Source organism: Fistularia commersonii, chromosome 20, assembly GCF_037954325.1.
Source record: "Fistularia commersonii isolate RoL2024-O1a breed Wild chromosome 20, RoL_Fcom_v1.0, whole genome shotgun sequence".
NCBI lineage: Eukaryota > Metazoa > Chordata > Actinopteri > Syngnathiformes > Fistulariidae > Fistularia > Fistularia commersonii.
In genome coordinates this window covers 9,187,120-9,204,441 of record NC_141303.1, presented here as the reverse complement: position 1 = coordinate 9,204,441, position 17,322 = coordinate 9,187,120, and the positions used below count along the sequence as shown (strand labels likewise).

The following is a 17,322-nucleotide window of genomic DNA, read 5'->3' as shown; positions in this document are numbered from 1 at the left end:
ATGGACCCTGATGTTGCGACTACCACTATCATCGCATTTTGGGAAGACAATGAAAACGAGTTTGGAGAGGAACAAGTCTTGCACCAATCCTCAACCGAGTCTTCAACCGAATCCACTTGCTCCTCGCCGGAGATGTGCCACTCCGGCGGCCACCGGGAGGTCAACGACTTCGCCTGCGGCTTACAGGGTCGCCGGGCGACCCTTGCGGCGCAAAGGCAGGGCAAACCCAAGATGTCCACCAAGAGACGCATGAAGGCCAGCGAGAGGGAGAAGATGCGAATGAGGAGCCTGGCGGAGGCTCTACATCAACTCCGCGACTACTTGCCGCCGGATTACAGCAAGAAAGGCCAGCCGCTGACCAAGATCCAGACCCTGAAGTACACGATTGAATACATCAACAAGCTGTCAGATATTCTCAGCCGTGCGTAACGGGCGCAGGACGGACCACCTTTACATATTAGCTTTACTTTCCTTTGGACTGTCGGTGATGGTAGTTTTTGCTTTTCCTTTACTCTAAGCTTCACGATTAACTTAATAATACAGTTTGGCCACGTCCCTCTGCTTACCATCCCTCTCGGTGTAAATATTGTTCAGCGGGCACTTATTTTGTATATGAAGCTGCCTTTGTTGGAATTATGAATTCGATTTTTGCTGTTTGCTCATATGCGCATGATTCATATTAAAGAATATGAAAGAAATACAACATGAATAACCAAAAAAAGCTATGTGTCACAGTTTTGATAGTCCCTGCTTTATTCGTGACTCGTTTAGCTGCAGAATAGAGGTCTGTTCTAACGTTTTGTTGTGACCCCCACTATAAAACAACTCTTTGTTTTCTTTTTTTGGTCACTGTTTTGCTGTAGTTCAAATTGTTATTCACATTTCCTAAAAGCTTTTCACCACTTGAATGTTTTCAAATAAAATACGGGCATGTGTTGCACTGCACATCACTATGGGAATTTTCTTCGCTTGTTTGTTTGCAAAAAGTTATTCACATGTGTTCAAAATAATGACATCTATTGGTATCTCATTCTTTTTTAATATTTTAATGCCGAAGATAGTTGCTGGCATTCTGTCCTTTTTGGATGCAATACTGTTGGATTTCATCAAGATCAATTTGCTTCGTGGAGGAAGAAATGCTAAGAATAATTAATTTTGGGGGAAAAATCAGTAATATTAATTCCATCATTATTTTTAACTGCTATTATCATACCGCATCAATTACATTCATTATTAGCATACATACGCGCAATAAAAGCCCAGTTAAGGTCTCGACAAATAACAAGTGCGTCTTGAGCGCAATCAGAAGATTGGCAGGTAATTCTTCCAATCAGGGTTCGGGAATAAGAACCTTGGGCTGAGCGACAACGGGAAACAGCCAATCATGAAGCAGTATTTTTTTCCACTGGGTGTGACTTATCCGTACAAATGTCTTTGACAAAGCCGCCATTTCAAAGCAAGAAAAGACTCAGATTTTTTTTTTAATCATAAATTATTTTTTCCTATGAGCTTGTTATCCAGTATTATTTATTATAACTACCTCACTCGCATCATCGAATGAAGTAAGTCTTGGCAAATTCCGCGCACGCGCGCGCACACCTCCCTAAAGAAACGGTTCTACAATATACGGCTAATCGTTTTCTTGCTCTGATTTGTTTAAGACTTTTCTTTTAATTTCTTGTTTAGGCTCTTTCTCATATGTTTTGATCAATTAAGTCAGCCGTATATATTAAATGGGAGACACCAGGAATTACACAAATCCATGTAGGCTTTCGATAACATCTTTTGGCAGGTCAGCTTCTCTGAAACGCACTAATTATACGAGACCTTTATTGAACGTGTAAAATCAGATGTTGCTCTTGGTCATGGTTTAATATTTATATTTTGAGAAAGACAAATGTGTATTGACGTTAGCTGTGTATTGGTCCGGGCTTGTTTACTCACCAAACAGACTATTGTTTCGCTGTCATGGACAGTGCCCTCATTTTTTGATTCCAATATACATAAATGTGTGGTTGGTTACGGACTGGTTTAACATCACCACTATCGAGCTGAAGCTAGGGTGAATTTTGGGGCCTTTATCGCCTTTAAATGCATGCAAAGAATACATAAACCAATCTGTAGACAAGCTATATACATTTGGAAAATAATGATCTTGTACTGAACCATACCCCTCTGATGTAGGTACGACGACTATGTAGATACGATAATTTTTTTGCAAAACACTATTGGTCTTTACACATATCCAATGAGAATTACTCTGGGATGAAAAAAGTTACAGGTGTCTCATCACTTGTTCACTGGTGGTTTCTCTTGTAGGGTATCTTAACTAATTCAGAAATTGTTAACCAAATTCTCTCTCTACTTTTTTTTTGGACTATAACCGCTGCTTTCTATCCTCTGTTTTGTACCTTCACCACAGTCTTGGATACCATCCAGACCACTATGTATCCACAGCCCGTTTACTGCACTGTCACATTTTTATCTTCCTGCCATCAGGAATATAAAATGCAAATAATTGTGCAATGAACAATACGGGGAATGCTCCGGTTTCATGTTTCCAAATTAAGAATTCAACTTGCTTGTGTTGCACTGTGGAACCGCATCCAATATAAACATCTTGTCACTGAAACCTTGATCACTTTTTGAACAATGTGCTGCACCCAAAAGTACTTACAAATTAACACTTTCATTAAATATATTTAATGGTTTTTCAATTGATAATCTTTTCATCGGGTTGTAGTGGTCTTTACTGAAAAGCATTGGGGCCACAAGTTCATTTTCATTTTGAAATGCATTGCAATTAGAGAAGATAGTGATTGGTTAATACCATTTTTAGTTGTGTTGGACTTGTGAATGGAGTTTGAGTCACCAACTAAATCTTTGGGATTGGCGCAGAAATTTTTTTTCCTAACACTTGATTACCTCACTGCTAAAAGGAATTTTCAGCTGTAAAATGCAGCGATTCTTTTTTAAAATGGTGTTTGAATAAACTTCCGAGCTTGTTGTAGGAAGATATTTGCAAAGTCCTTGTTTCATGTGTACCAAATATTTTCTTTTTAATATTAAAAGAACATAAAAGGTTTCCGTCACCATACACGATGGTCATGTTACAGTTTATAATTTTTTCTTTTTCACATAAATGTTAACTTGAATCATTGTAGATGGATGTGGACTCTAAAGAAATGATGGCAGAAACTCCAAAGACCTCCAAGGATGATTCTGTGAGACTCATGTCAGAAAACAAACCCAGGTTAGTCTAATCGGTTGAACTCATAACTTTACACAAATCTGAAACCCTGTAAAAGCCCTTTTGTTCTGAACATCTGGATATTGTTCAAAACTCAAATCCCAACAAATTACAGCCAACCTGCTAAAGCTTCCTGTCTTTCATAATAATTGAATTGAGAATAATTGAATTCACATGCAAGGTTTCTGAATGCAATGGCAACAGAATACATCTTTAAAAATATAGATGTGCTTGAACTGGCATTGTAACTGTTCTACACTTGAGACTGAAAATCAAGAGGTATGTGCTTTTGGCTGTGGCACAGCCTAAGCATCACACCAGACAGTATTGTTACAAGATTCTCTTTATTGTTGACACAGAAAATAAGTCTCGAAGTGAATTTGTTGACATGACCTGTTTTCTTGTTTTGTTATGTCTGTCTTTGCGATTTGTCCTGCATAACACTGTTCAAGGTTGAAATGTGCATTTAACTTTGTTGCATAATCTCACTACTTTTCTCACTTTCATTTTGAATGGTAAATTCTAAACCCTCATTAATCATTTATATTTCTCCCTAGGGGTCGTGGCTTCAGAGGTTATGGTCGAGGTGGTCGACTGAGTCGTGGTGGCATGCGTGGTGTTGGATGGGGCATGATGAAAGGCTTTGGTCCACCTGGTTGTGGGAGGCGTCGAGGCCAAGAGGGAGTCCTAAATGGTTTTGCACCCATGAGGTATTTAGCGAAGAATAAGTGATCTTTAAGTTGCTTGGATGTTTGAGTATGATGATGCAGCTCTATAGCTTAGCTATAAGGTCTTTTTTTTTTCTCCCTATGCACCATAGGGAAGGATAGTTTGGCCTGAGGGGGCCAGTGTGACCACGCTTGTTGGGCATTTTTAAGTGTCATTTTAGGTATTATTCTCAGACTACAGCATGATCATGAGAGAGTGTCAACTTTAAATGTTGGCCTTCGCTGGCTGGGCAGGATGAAAACTTGTTGTCAAATCACCCTTAATTGTTTGCTTTGTGCAAAGCGTGTCATATCTCATTTCTACCAAGTCACACCCACAGGCAAACTAGGATCTACATGGTTGCGTAGTTAGGGAAAAAAAACTTGGTAATGGAAATATTTTATCATTAGGACTTTACAAATAGATTTGATTCATTCACTATAGTTGGTCAGTGCAGTCCATGTGTGTCCTGTAGAAAATAGTTTTTTTTATGTGTCACTAATAGTCACTTTGGCTTGCAGAGGAATGGTAAGAATGCGACCATATCCAAACCCGAGAGCTCATTGGGGCAGGAGTGGACCAATGGGTATGGGTCCTCCTCATCCTTCATCACCACTACCTCCTCTACCATCCCCACCTCTTCCCATGCACCTCAGAGGCCCCTATCCACCCATGGCCAGGTAATCACCTTGCATAAGCACAGGGAAAGAGACCTGGTATAGAGAGTCTTGTTTAAGATATTTTTTGTAATCTTTCCGAAATTAGAGGTAAATCAGATGTATTCAAGGCTAAATGAGGAAAGCAACATTTTCCAGTCTCGATTCGGTTATCTTACCTTTTTTTAACTAGTTAACTTTGCCTTTTTGGTCACATATGTATTGTCACTTTGCTTATTGTGGATGTGTATCAACAAATGCTCATGTTTCACAACTCTGTTGAAATGCAGAACTCACCAGCTAGGCTTCGTAAATATCTGTTGTAGTCTATTGCAACTGGATCTTAGACGATGATGCTCTCAGTACCACAGAAAAAGCCATATTACCTGGACACAGAGTTTATATTTCTGAAATCTCATAATTCATGAAGACTTTTGTGGTATATTATTGTATATTTATGGTCAAATGGATATAACTAACCACAACTGTCTTAAAATATACTCAAATGCCATGGATCAACTAGTTGTCTTTTTAAAGTAATACGTACAGATTTCCACTGATGTTTGGAATACCAGCAGCATCCATGGGCTTCAGATATTGCCTTGAATACAGGATAGTTTCCCTATCTCAAAGCCTGCAGTCACCTGCAAGAGTCTCTAACTTAAGTTGGGATCACAGTGTTTTCTTAAATGCATCTTAGGTGTTTAAACATCTGTATTTAAAACTGCCACATTGTAATTAGAAAACTCTGTATTCATTTAATCCCAGGGGTAAACAGGGTCCGAGATCAACCACCACAAGGTTGTCTGACCAAAAATGTCACATTACATTTGATTTTAGGCATGGACCCCCTCCACGCCCTCCCCCGGGCCATCCAGCTTTCACAGTACGTCCTCCATACCATAGAGGCCGTGGCATGCTGCCCCCTGAGCCTCCCCGCCATTTCCATCCCCTAGGTCCAAGAGGGTAAGAGTATTATTATATTGGTTTTACATTGTGTATAACAATATCCATTACATTGGATATTGTGCCTTGCTAGTGCTTGCAAAATTCCTAAATGCAGTCATTGGCCTGTCAGGTAAGATGTCCGTACTGCTTATCGTCCTTTTTTCCTTTTCAGTCTGTCTGAAATACACACATATGAACTGCAAGCAAAAAGAGAGTTTTGATGCAATTGCACAATGCCTTCCTTCCTGCACTATTGCCTGGTCTCTTTCCTTCCCCCTTTTTAATAATAATACCTCCTTTAACTTGTCTTGTTAAATAGAAATTAAGTTCAAATCACCTAGATATAATATTTTGATCCAGAAAATGTTCAAGATTGTTTCCTCAGTTGGTCATTAAGCAGGTCAATGCTTAACTATTTGGAGTCTTTCAAGTAGTGCATGCATCCCTTTAAAATGTAAAATTGTAAAAGGATTTTCACTGCAGTCTGCCTTTCAAAGAGAAATGAGAAAAGAGAGGGGATGATGCCCCCCACCGCTGTTGTCCGGAGCTGGTTGCTCTTATCAATGTGCCCCTTATTGGCCAAAGCCAAGAATCCAATGTGATTTTATCCTTTTACACAGCTACCACAATGGACCTGTCACTCCTTCGCCACACCCACCACCTGGCAGAGGCCAAAGGTGGCCAGGGCCCCCTGGTGGCCGACACTTTTAACACAGCCTGCCCTAAAATAGTCACAAGTACTTGTTAATGTTATAGGAGTCTGAAGAGTTGCAGCCATGACTGACCCAGAGTTACGTGTTGTATAAAGTAAACACACTCTGTAGCCAAATGTCAAGTGATTGATATTGTCCCCTTGCAAAGGACACGCCTCATGCCTCTCACATGTCAAGGTGTGAGGTGTTTAAAACTGTAGTGTTCTGTTACCATGACATTCAGAGGAAACTGTTGGTAATGAGCCAATTATTTGACATTGTTTAATCGTGGTCACATTACTGAGGAACAAAAGGGGAGACAGTTCCTGTGACTATTAATTAAGTATTCTGTGGTTCTTTACAGTCACCCTGTGAGCCTTAAGGCATTTTTCTAATCCTAAATAAAGAAAAAAATAGGGGAAAATGCTGCCATTATAAATCAAGAAGGGCAGGGCAAGATAATAAAGGTAAGACGGATGTGCAGCAGCCCTCCTGCACCACTGTAAAATAGCTCAGTACACTTTGGACCTCCTTTACCTTTCCTTTTGCTACATGCAAACATGCAATTATGTACTATAACCTCACCAAGTAGTGCAAGGATATGGTTCGACATTTTTGACAGTATTTTACCTGTAAAGTATTTATGAGTATTTAATATGAAGTTTCTAATCTTTAATGTATATTTTAAGTTATGAGTATTGCTGTTTGAAACAAGTTTATTTTCAGCCGTCTATTGTATAATGACAAAAGTAAAACAGAAATAAAAAGTAAAAGTATATTGAAATATATCAACATTTTTCTTTAATTGAGAGCAAATTTTCCCAATTGCTTGAATTTTGGACGAGACATTACTATCTACTGTGTTAATTTTTTTAAAAACTGTAATAATTACTCTATCGCTGTAATTATAACTTGTGAATGTGAATGTGTTTTTATGAGAAACGTCAAGAGATGATACAATCGTGAAGAGAAAAATAAAACTAAAAAGAAACTCAACTTCTCTTTTTTTGTTTATTTATAGCTTGAGAGTTGTTTATAATTTCACAACTAATTTGTAAAATGAAAAAGGTTTGCAGTGTCAAAGTAATGCACATTTGCACTTGGTGTATTTCGCCAAACACCCAATTTAAGTATTTGGCTTGCTGATTTCTATGTGCGTGGAGGACGTAAAACTTGTGATGTGCATCCAGCGGATCTTAACAACTCATCAATATAGCTTTGCTGAGGGCAAAATAATCTACCGCAAGCCAGAGAAGGGTTAAAGACATTGTCCATGACCTGAACCTACCGCTGCGGAGAACGTAAATCATCACTCTCAACTTAATTACTATGTAGGAAATCTGACAATTTTACTGGAGGACATGGAACCGAACCACTTGAATGTCAAAGAAAACCTTTCACCAGCTGAATTTCAGTGGTAGCATGTCTAAAAGGAGGATATCATCTGAAAAGGATAATCACTCTTAAACGATCTAGGAATCATATATTCTTCTGCCACGGTCATTTTAACAACTTTTCTGAGGAGACCAAGGAAAAAATTAACATGTAAAAAGATTTGTAAATTAACTGCTTGTGGAATAAAATGGGGCATTCATATCAGCCTGAATCATGAGAAATTTTAAAAGCAATGTAATAGTGCACTATTTCCACATCCATTGATGGATCCTAAAATTTAAGTCTTAAGAAGTTAGTGTGGCCCGGCCATTTTAAGAATTTGAGAAATGGCTTTGCTTTCCCCAGCCAGAGGCACATTACACTATCATGTAACTCACAGCATGGGGTGCTCTCTAGTCGTAAAATGTTTTTATTCTGACAAAACAAACAAGGAAAAAATTGCATAAAAACTACATTAAATGACCTGTAAATGAGGAATTAATTTTGAAATCAACAATAGTTGAAAACAACAAATATTGTATTACTATATACTGACTTTTTTATGCCTCTGAATCCACTTCATTTTCTCACCCGCTCTTGTCATGCTGCTATTGTGTGGTATTGCTTACTGACTAGTTTTTGCACTGAACTGTACAAAAAACTCCTCCGTTACTCTTTACATGCAAATTACATATTTATACAATCTAGGTTTTATGCTATTAAAACTGTCATCCTTTCATCTCAGGACCAATATTGTATCTGCGTGCACTTTACTGTCAGTGTGCACTGTATTATTATTTTGTTAATTTCACATCACCATGGGAAAGTGAGAAACATCTTGTCAATTCCTCCGTATCCTCCGTAAATTGACAAAGCTGACTGACTTGGACTACTAGTAGGTGGAGGAATTGGAAGAGGAATGCATGTCTGTTAGACCATCTAGACCCCTTCGAATGCCATGGGTCATTAAAGCTTTTAATCGCATGTTTACTGGCACAAACAACTCTGACATTATTTGTGGACAAATATTTTGTTCACTTGATTGCTCATTTTATAGAATACTTACCGTAATTTCCGGACTATTGAGCGCACCTGAATATTAGCCACGTTGGCCAAAAATAACAAAATAAATATGTGTACATATATTTGCCGCATTTGTCTGAAAGCCGCAAGTGTCCACGTAACATGAGATATTTACACAGAAAGATGTTACACAGAAAAAAATTTTAGCTGTTAGCTGATCACTAACTTTATCTTCCTCCTACTCACTAAAACCATTAAAGTTGTCGTATTTGGTGTCAGAATTGAACAGTCTCAAAATTTCATGGTAATTTCATTTGTCATTCAGACATTTCATTTGTTTGATCTGACGCGGCTAAATGTTTTGGCGGCATGATGCTCATTAGCCCAAAAAAACCCATACATTAGCCATTTAAGCTGCAGTGTTCTGTGTGTGTGGAAATGTAGCGGATTATAGTCCAGGAAATACAGTACATATTGCTCAGGGGGCATCAAGACTCATCAGGCCCTTTCATTTTCACAATAGCTTCTGGCTGGTGTTTCTTTCTCCTCTCAACCTTTTCTCTTTCTTTCAGTACCTTTTACTACCTCCCCAGTCTGTGCAGCCCTTTCTTGTTTCTCATTCTGGTTAACAGTAACAGACTGACTATTGTTGTCTTCTGGGGGCACACAGTGCAGGTAACTTCCTGCGCCTTAGGAACACAGGCCCTCCCTCACATCTCTTCATTCCTCTACCAGCGGCGTGATGTCTGCGGTCCAGCTCTTCGCTCGGAAAGGTGAGGCCTCTTGTGTCTTTCCCTAAACCCCTCCCTCTGATGCCTGGAGATTCTCTTTCAGGTTGGACTGCCAGAAGAAATAGTGAACAGAGATGTGCAGGGATAGGAAGCAATCCAGGCATGAGTCATTTGACTACATTATTATTATACAAATAAAGTTTTAAATATGTAGCATTTCAGCCATTAGGCTAGCATGCAAACTCACCCGAAAATAGACTTAATTCATGGATGCTGCAGAGTTTTTATTCTTACTCAAAATATATTTGTCAAATTGGATATAATACAATAATTATTGTAATTTCATCAGTCTGCTGAACTCAGTAATCATGATTTTTATCAAACAACTAAGTCATTAATTCTTAGTCTGCAGTTGGCAGATCCAAAATAATGAAACCTGTATGATTTTTCAGACAAATTATTTTCGTGTACCGGTAATTACATTAAGCAGTGATTTGTGTGATTTTTATTAAGCAGTGATTTTTATTAGCGTCTTTTGTATTTTCCATTATCTAAACACTGTTTACGGTCATAAATAGTTGTACATCGGTCATCGGTAATACTTGAAGTACTTTTTTTTTATATTTAGTGGTATTATTTTACCCATGTCAGCTTACTTTTGATTCTTTGAAGCGTTATTACATCTGTGATCTCTACGATCCCACTAAAAGCGAGGTTACATATTTTTCCGAAGACCAGTCATAATTGAAAGTTCAGCTCATGTCAGTTGCTGCCTTGTTGTCTGGTGCAGAATTCAAGTTTGCTTTACCTGCCAGATGAAGTGAATGTAGTTTCAGATATGTTGGAAATCCCGTTGTCACCTTTTCTATCAAAGCCACTGAAGATGAATACTTTGACCCTGTGATGGATTCATATCACCAGGTAAGACCATATGACCCACAGGTAATGACAACTTTTGTGACTGGAATTACTTTCCTTTGCAATGATCAGCTTTGTGTTATTAACACTGGAGTGTCATGTTGCACACAAGTTCATGTTGAATCCTGCTGTCTCAGTCTTGTACACATTGTTCAATAAAAAACAACCGCCCCCCGAAAAAAAAACATTGTGTTCTTTTGTTCCACAATATACCAGTTTACACAAACCCAATTCAGAATGACTGCAGACTAAATTAAAATATCTTAATATTTATTGAAAAAGAATTTGACAAAAACATGTTCATCGGTTTTAAACGTATTGCAGTTAGGCCCACAAGAAGGAAAAGAAAGATTTACAATGAAAGTTGAAACCCTACCAATGCATATCCTGCTGGTTCAGTGGTCTATAACTATTGAACAGCTTTCATTTATTGGCTGGGCTTGTCATCGGCAGGTTGGTCCTCCCAGATGGGCTTTAGGATGTGATCTGGAACCTTCTCTATGGTAGTCTGATAATCAAAAAGGTGGAAAATTAATTAATTGTGAGCCAGGTCCTTTTAAAAGGTATTGGCTTCTGGCTCCCCTGCTCTTTGTGCCATGTGTAGGCCTCACCTTGGTCACCTCCATGGCTACACCTTCAGGCAGGTTTCTCTGGATGTATTCAAGGTAGACTCTGGCTGTTGAGCCTGTGATGTGAGACAGCTACCACCAAAATATAAAAATTATGTGTTCGTCATAGTTAAATGCAATATAAATCAAATATAAAACTATTTGATAAAATGAAAGAAACCCAAAATTGAAATAGACTTGTATAAGTTAGATCAAGACATGAACTTTCTTGTTCATGTTGGGGAAAGCATTTGAGAAAAACACCATAGACATGTCTGATTTACACACTGGTTTTAAAAGTGTGTTATGGGTTAAAAGAAGGTGGTATTCTTTTGCTTCCTTCATTCCCCAGAGCTAGCTTGGTTGAAGAAACCCCGTAACTGGACTTGCTTTATGGAAACTTTAGATGCCGTTGAATGTAATCTGTCTCCTGAGGGTTATAGAAAAAATTTGCTGATGCAGATAGGTGATGGCACAACTTAAATGGCCAAAGTAGATATGTTTGAGGTTTGGCAATAAGTGAGACTAAACAATTTCTCATAAAAGTCAACCTCACCTCCATACACCTGTAGTGTGTCCTCATCTCATACTGAACCCTGTGTTTCTTGAAGATGTGAACTGACTTTAAGAGCGTGAGCCTCTCAATATCCTTCGGAGGTTCAAAACTGCATGAAAAGAACATATATGAATGAGAACGAGTTACAAATCTAAATGTCATTGTATCACAATTAAGTTGACTGAGACTCACACTTTGCTGAGGGTGATACCCAGCTCTTTAGCTGCCATGGTAGCAAAGAACTCATAGCTGTCCAAGACGGCCCTGTCATGACCTTTCACCAGCACTGAGATCTTCTGAAACAGTGTGTCCGGCTCGTCTGTGACTATGATCTGAAAACAAAACATTACTGGAGATCAATACTGGAAGTAGACATTAAAAACATGCATATTGAGGCTCTCTACTGTAAATGTGTTGTTCATCTCATGTCAGATGGAAAACGTATGACTAACTCACTGGTGAAGGTTTAGATAAACACACTGTTGCGGTGTGGAAAGAAGAGCTAGGGGTCAATTGGAGTTGAAACCTGTGGTGACAATGAACAGTTACTGGCATGTTACAAAAACATTTCAACAAAAATTACTGTTTGGATGCTTGTGGAAAGTTTATGTTGAGGAGAGTCAAAGCTCCCAGTTTCAGTTTCATGCATCATCATAATAAGCACAGATTTTAAAACAATTGTACATTTAGCAAAGCATCCTGTTAAGTAAAGTTTGCAGCACCGTTTTCATGTGTGAAAAAATGAACTTAAGTTTCAGCATGAACTAAATGTATCAATTTCTAATAAAGACACCAACGTGTCCTTTGAATCAATTTCAATGTATTACTATTTGCATTTTACAGAAATTGACCATGGACCATGATGTTTGTAGATGACATTGCCGTCTGTAGTGAGAGCAGAGACCAAGTGGAGGAAAATCTAGAGAGGTGGAGGTATTCTCTGGAAAGGAGAGGAGACAGGGTAGATGTGTGTGAGTGAGAGCAACTCGTGTGGAACGGTGAGGCTACAGGGAGTGGAGATCAAGAAGTTGGGAGGAATTTCAGGTACTAAGGGTCAACAGTCCAGAGCAGCAGATAGTGTGGAAAAGAGATGGAGACAAGTTCAAGCAGGTTGGAAAGGGTGGAGAAAAGTGTCAAGGGTACTGAGGAAAAGAAGATTATCAGCCAGAATGAAAGTAAAGGTGTACAAGACAGTGGTGAGACCAGCGATGGTGTATGTTCTCGAAACAGTTACGATGACTAGAAGACAAGAGGCAGAGCTAGACGTCGCAGAGATGAAGATGCTAAGATTCTCTTTGAGAGTGACCAGGATGGATAGGATCAGGAATGAGTATCAGAGGAACAGCACATGTTAGATGTTTTGGAGAGAAGGTCAGAGAAGCCAGACTGAGATGGTTCAGTCATGTACAGAGGGGGGATAGTGAAATATTGGTAGACGGCTACCGTAATGGAACTGCCAGTCAGGCAGTCTTGAGGAAGACCAAACAGAAGATTTATGGATGTAGTGAGAGAGGAGGATACAGAGGATAGTGAAGTGTTTTAGTCAGGGAAACACCTGGATGACGGTAAAATGTCTGTTTAATGAGCAATAGCTGCTGTTGGCCACTGGAACTGCAATAGAACTAACTGTTCCCGCTCAATTCTAGATTTAAACAAAAAAAAAACAAAAAAAAAAACAGAATTCATTGCACCCCAAACCACACCCACAGTATTCCTAGCAACCTCAAATTCACAAAGAAAACAAGCAACAACATAAAACCCAACATTCGTGACTCGCTACAACAGGGTGGGAATGAGAAGGTTGATTCGCTGTGGCGAAGTGGAAAAAAAAACGAAAGAAGATTTTCCTGAATAGACTTTAAGTGTCTTGAAGTGTAAACTTAATAATAGGAATTATTTTTAATGTGACTGCTACCTATCTTTCGACATATTATCCTTTTGTCATTAGTGAATAAGCATCGAGGGAAACGCTTCCACCCACCGACTGACAGCGCGTCCGTTGTGGGCTGAACAGCCGAGCAACGACGGCGGTGCCTGCAATGACGACAGAAACGGAACAGCATAAATAACCTTGTTTTCAACATTTTACCGCTTCTAAAACACTACACGCAGGCCTGATACAAAAACTGTCAACTTTACCAAACGTGATATTCTTGTCAATGTTCTTGCCAGTGACAGAAAGTCTCGGCGAAGAGCCATGGGAGCGGCCATTTTTAACAGAGGGTCGGTTCAAGCGGAACTGAGACGCTGTCAGTGCTGCCGCCAAGCGAGAAGGAGGTAAACGACAGTTAGTTGTCGCTGCCATAAATCAAGACTGGAAGGCAGGGAGTAAACCATTATTACCTGGGCCGGTTACCCTGGGCAGGTAATGTGGTAACCCGTCAGCGTTCGGATTCGCCGCTGGGAGTCATAGGGGTCCTCGTCCCCAGCGGGCAACGTGGTTAAAGCAGCGTGGCTAAGAGGACACCCCATGGGTTGGTCCGACCAGCCAACTCATTAGCCAGGTCACAAACCGATTTGGACTTTTCCCGGGTTCACCCTCCTGGATGTATAAAGCGGGCTACCGACAATCCACCCCACCACGGGGTCGGCTTCTGGCTCTCAGGATCGAGGCTATTGTCTCTCTTGGGAGCTGGGGTTGCCCTCGCCGCGTTTTAGGGTCTAAACAATTGGTGTTGGACCCCCTGAACATGGGGTGAGAAAACAGGGTGATCTTGAGAAACTGCTAGAGCCTACTATGCCCTCAGCAGGCACTTGGATGCCCAATAAGGCCCCCCCCAAAAAAAGATACACACTACAGTCGTTCATACAAAGTGTAAAGGTAAGAAAAAGCCATATATACAGTAGTACCTTTATTTTTGATGTCAAAAAGTAATTGTGGCTTTCAGTGTTTTCTTTTCCGTGGAAACAGGGTCCAAGTGGCTCTTTGGGTGTTAAAGGTTGCCGACCCCTGCCCTAGCCTATGGAGAATGTTGTTTTGGCATATACCTCATCTTCCTGTGGGTACTCCAGGGGTCAAGCTGACTGAGCCAGAAGGCCCCAGCAACCAGTCGTGGGCTTCATCGGTCCAGGGCAGGGGGCAGTAGTCCTTGCATTCAAATTTGTTTAGATAGGGGTTGTCAACACAGAAGCAGCAGTTTCCATCCTTCTTCTAGACCAGCCTTTAACCTGGCCCCTGCATCTCTTTTACTTTCCGCTCTGCTCAGCTCACTTGGCAAATGGCTGGCATTGGGGCTGGAGACGAATAGGGTATGTCCGACCACTGTCAGTTTTGTGCTGCACCAGGCTGCTGTGTGTGGAGGCCTCATCTGTATGGCGAAGATGTTAGTGAACAGGTTCAGCAATACCTCATTTGTGTTTCTGGTCCATCCCCAAGTCCTCATTGCTCTGTTGGTTTAGGTGATCAATTGCTTGCTTGGTTACTTTGGAGGGTGGTTGTGATTGTGTGGTATTTCATGGCCCGCTCCATGGAATGGGATGAGGTGGAGATCCAGTGGCTGACAATACCACTGAGGGACCACTGGCTGCTATATTGGGATATGGTGAGGCAGGATCCTCAGCAAGTGATGACGACATGGTGAGCCCGTTAGCTGAGGGCCGAGGAACGGAGGGGTCTTGGCCTGGCGACGAAGTGAGCCACAGTCCTTCCTTGCCAACAGAATGGAATAAAATGGATTCTGAACCCAGATAGAGAGTAGCCCCAGTTACATCCAGTACTGCACCCCATCTAATCAAAAGGACCTTACTGATGTTGCAGGGTTCCTTGATGTTTGATGAGCCAGACCTTATGGCTGACACTAAGACCAGCAACAGTCACTGAAAGCATCTGTGCTGACCAGATATTGAACCAAGCAGCCACCTGCACCAGGATGAGGTAGATCTCCAGGGACTAATGTCTATTGTAATGAGACTGCTTCATCATCCCCCCCCATAGAGAGGCCTCTGGCATCCATAGCGGCGGTGACAGGGTGTTGAGAGGGGCATAGTGGCAGTCCATGCCAGCAGGCAGGGTAATGTTTGCTGCTGCAGGCTGGAAGGGACAGGCACCTTGGGCTTCCACAGCTGAACTGGCTCCAGATATTTCCCTCTGAAACCTGTTAGAGTAATTAGTCACTGTTGCCCAAATGTCATAGCTTGTGTCTTGAGGACTGTCCGGCCTCACTTGATCATCCCCCAGGTACTTTCACCTGTTATTATTCATCAGCTAATGATTGTTATATCTGTACATAATACCTTATATGGTCAAAACCACACATCTGATATCTGCCACCACATCCAGTGGTTTAGGAACACAATTGGAAAGACTGGTGTCTCAATAACATCATGGACTTTCTGACTCATGGTACTATATTGGCTATCACAAAAATAACAGTAATCCAGCGTAAAACTTTTGCCAAAACCAAACATGCAAATCAAATCAATAATCTCATAATGGATTGGTCGAGGCCTGGGTTAACAACGACCACCATTGGTACCAATAACCTACAAGGTACCAGTGGAAATTGGGCTACTGTGGGTCGAAGAGGGAGAGGAGGAAAGCATGTTCAGAAGCAGGGAGAGAAGAGGAAAGGCAAGAGTCTGGGACTGAGAGTAGGGACTCTGAATATCGGGACTATGACAGGAAAAGGTAAAGAGTTGGTCGACATGATGCTGAGAAGGAAGGTGGATATGCTGTGTGTCCAGGAGACCGAGTTGAAAGGTATTAAGGCTAGAAGCTTAGGAACAGGCTTTAGACTACTACAGGTGCAGTATTTGCTTTGAGAATGTTAACAGAGAAGTACAAAGAAGGCCAGAGGGAGTTGCATTGGGGTTTTGTAGACCTAGACAAAGCACCTGACAAGGTGCCAAGAGAGGAACTCTGGTATTGTATAAGGAAGTCTGGAATAGCAGGGAAATATGTTAGACTGATGCAGGACATGCATGCTAGTTGTGAGACAGTGGTTCGGTGTGCTGTAGTGGTAACAGAGAAGTTCAAGGTGGAGGGGGGACTCCATCAGGGATCAGCTCTGAGCCCCTTAGTGCTTGCAGTGGTGATGGACAGGCTGACAGAAGAAGTTAGACAAGAATCTCCATGGACCATGATGTTTATAGATGACATTGTGATCTGTATTGATCTGTTGTATGGTCTAGAAACAGTGACGATGACGAAAAGACAGGAGGCAGTGCTTGAGATTGCAGAGATGAAGATGTTGAGGTTCTCTTTGGGAGTGACCAGGATGGATAGGATCAGAAATTAGTCTATCAGAGGAACAGCACATGTTAGATGTTTTGGAGAGAAGATCAGAGAAGCCAAACTGATATGGTTTGGTCATGTACAGAGGAGAGATAATGAATATATCGGTAGATGGGGCAGGAGGTCTAGAGAAACACCAAGGAGAAGATTTATGGACATAGTGAGAGAGGATATGAAGGTAATTTGGTGGGAGAGAGGAGGATACAGAGAATAGGGTTAGATAGAGAAGGTTGATTCGCTGATTCGCTGAAGGAAAAAGTTGAAAGGAGAAGAAGTAAAACAAGGAATACAGTTGTTTATAATTTCGATCCATTCCAATCAGCTGTCATCTACTTTTTGACTATGAGTATGAAGACTAGAGGGAGTTTCCTATTCATCCTCTAAATCAGACCCTTCTTGTCAGTTTTCCAAGAACAGCAGCGAATTACTTTTAGTGTTTAAGTGAACGCGCAACTTGAAGATATTCAAGCGTGTGTGTGTGCATCTAATTTTGTAACTATCATTTTTTTTTTCAGTAAAAATCACGTCAGAAACGCGTGTAGTACACATAATATTGGTGGAGAGCTTTGGCGAATACACGTCACGTGACCGTCACGTGATAACAGTGTCGGGCCCTTCCAGGGCA

At 40.8% G+C, this 17,322-nt stretch overlaps 3 protein-coding genes across 5 annotated transcripts; 2 read left to right on the top strand and 1 right to left on the bottom strand.

The window, feature by feature from the left end:
• Positions 1 to 544, top strand: msgn1 (mesogenin 1). The gene has a single exon (XM_086167433.1). It carries the CDS (start codon positions 1 to 3, stop codon positions 427 to 429), a length of 429 nt encoding a protein of 142 aa, XP_086023559.1. The 3' UTR covers positions 430 to 544.
• Positions 545 to 1,422: 878 nt separating this feature from the next.
• On the top strand, positions 1,423 to 10,468 carry LOC147222836 (uncharacterized). Of its 3 annotated transcripts, none has more exons than XM_086167160.1 (6): positions 1,423 to 1,562; positions 3,165 to 3,253; positions 3,808 to 3,960; positions 4,480 to 4,638; positions 5,455 to 5,580; positions 9,322 to 10,468. In XM_086167160.1, the coding sequence occupies exons 2-6, from the start codon at positions 3,165 to 3,167 to the stop codon at positions 9,392 to 9,394; spliced, it is 600 nt and encodes a 199-aa protein (XP_086023286.1). In that variant the 5' UTR covers positions 1,423 to 1,562; the 3' UTR covers positions 9,395 to 10,468. The 3 variants fall into 3 exon arrangements, with proteins under 3 accessions (XP_086023286.1, XP_086023284.1, XP_086023285.1); XM_086167158.1 differs by having other exon boundaries at positions 6,183 to 10,468; XM_086167159.1 differs by lacking the exon at positions 1,423 to 1,562 and adding an exon at positions 1,634 to 1,792 and having other exon boundaries at positions 6,183 to 10,468.
• An 85-nt stretch (positions 10,469 to 10,553) lies between these two features.
• Positions 10,554 to 13,687, bottom strand: mrps10 (mitochondrial ribosomal protein S10). Its single transcript, XM_086167181.1, has 7 exons — positions 13,604 to 13,687; positions 13,446 to 13,498; positions 11,921 to 11,990; positions 11,657 to 11,796; positions 11,465 to 11,573; positions 10,912 to 11,001; positions 10,554 to 10,808 (listed from the first exon to the last, which is right to left on the bottom strand). The coding sequence occupies exons 1-7, from the start codon at positions 13,673 to 13,675 to the stop codon at positions 10,728 to 10,730; spliced, it is 615 nt and encodes a 204-aa protein (XP_086023307.1). The 5' UTR covers positions 13,676 to 13,687; the 3' UTR covers positions 10,554 to 10,727.
• Between the last annotated feature and the right edge of the window lie 3,635 nt (positions 13,688 to 17,322).

Coding starts and splice junctions, on each gene's coding strand:
- LOC147222836 (XM_086167158.1), top strand. CDS start 3,165: ATGGATGTGGACTCTAAAGAAATGATGGCAGAAACTCCAAAGACCTCC. Junction 3,254..3,807: donor ATGTCAGAAAACAAACCCAG/GTTAGTCTAATC, acceptor ATTTCTCCCTAG/GGGTCGTGGCTTCAGAGGTT. Junction 3,961..4,479: donor AATGGTTTTGCACCCATGAG/GTATTTAGCGAA, acceptor TTTGGCTTGCAG/AGGAATGGTAAGAATGCGAC.
- mrps10 (XM_086167181.1), bottom strand. CDS start 13,675: ATGGCCGCTCCCATGGCTCTTCGCCGAGACTTTCTGTCACTGGCAAGA. Junction 11,574..11,656: donor GGTATCACCCTCAGCAAAGT/GTGAGTCTCAGT, acceptor CTTTTCATGCAG/TTTTGAACCTCCGAAGGATA. Junction 11,002..11,464: donor CACACTACAGGTGTATGGAG/GTGAGGTTGACT, acceptor TTTTGGTGGTAG/CTGTCTCACATCACAGGCTC.
- msgn1 (XM_086167433.1), top strand. CDS start 1: ATGGACCCTGATGTTGCGACTACCACTATCATCGCATTTTGGGAAGAC.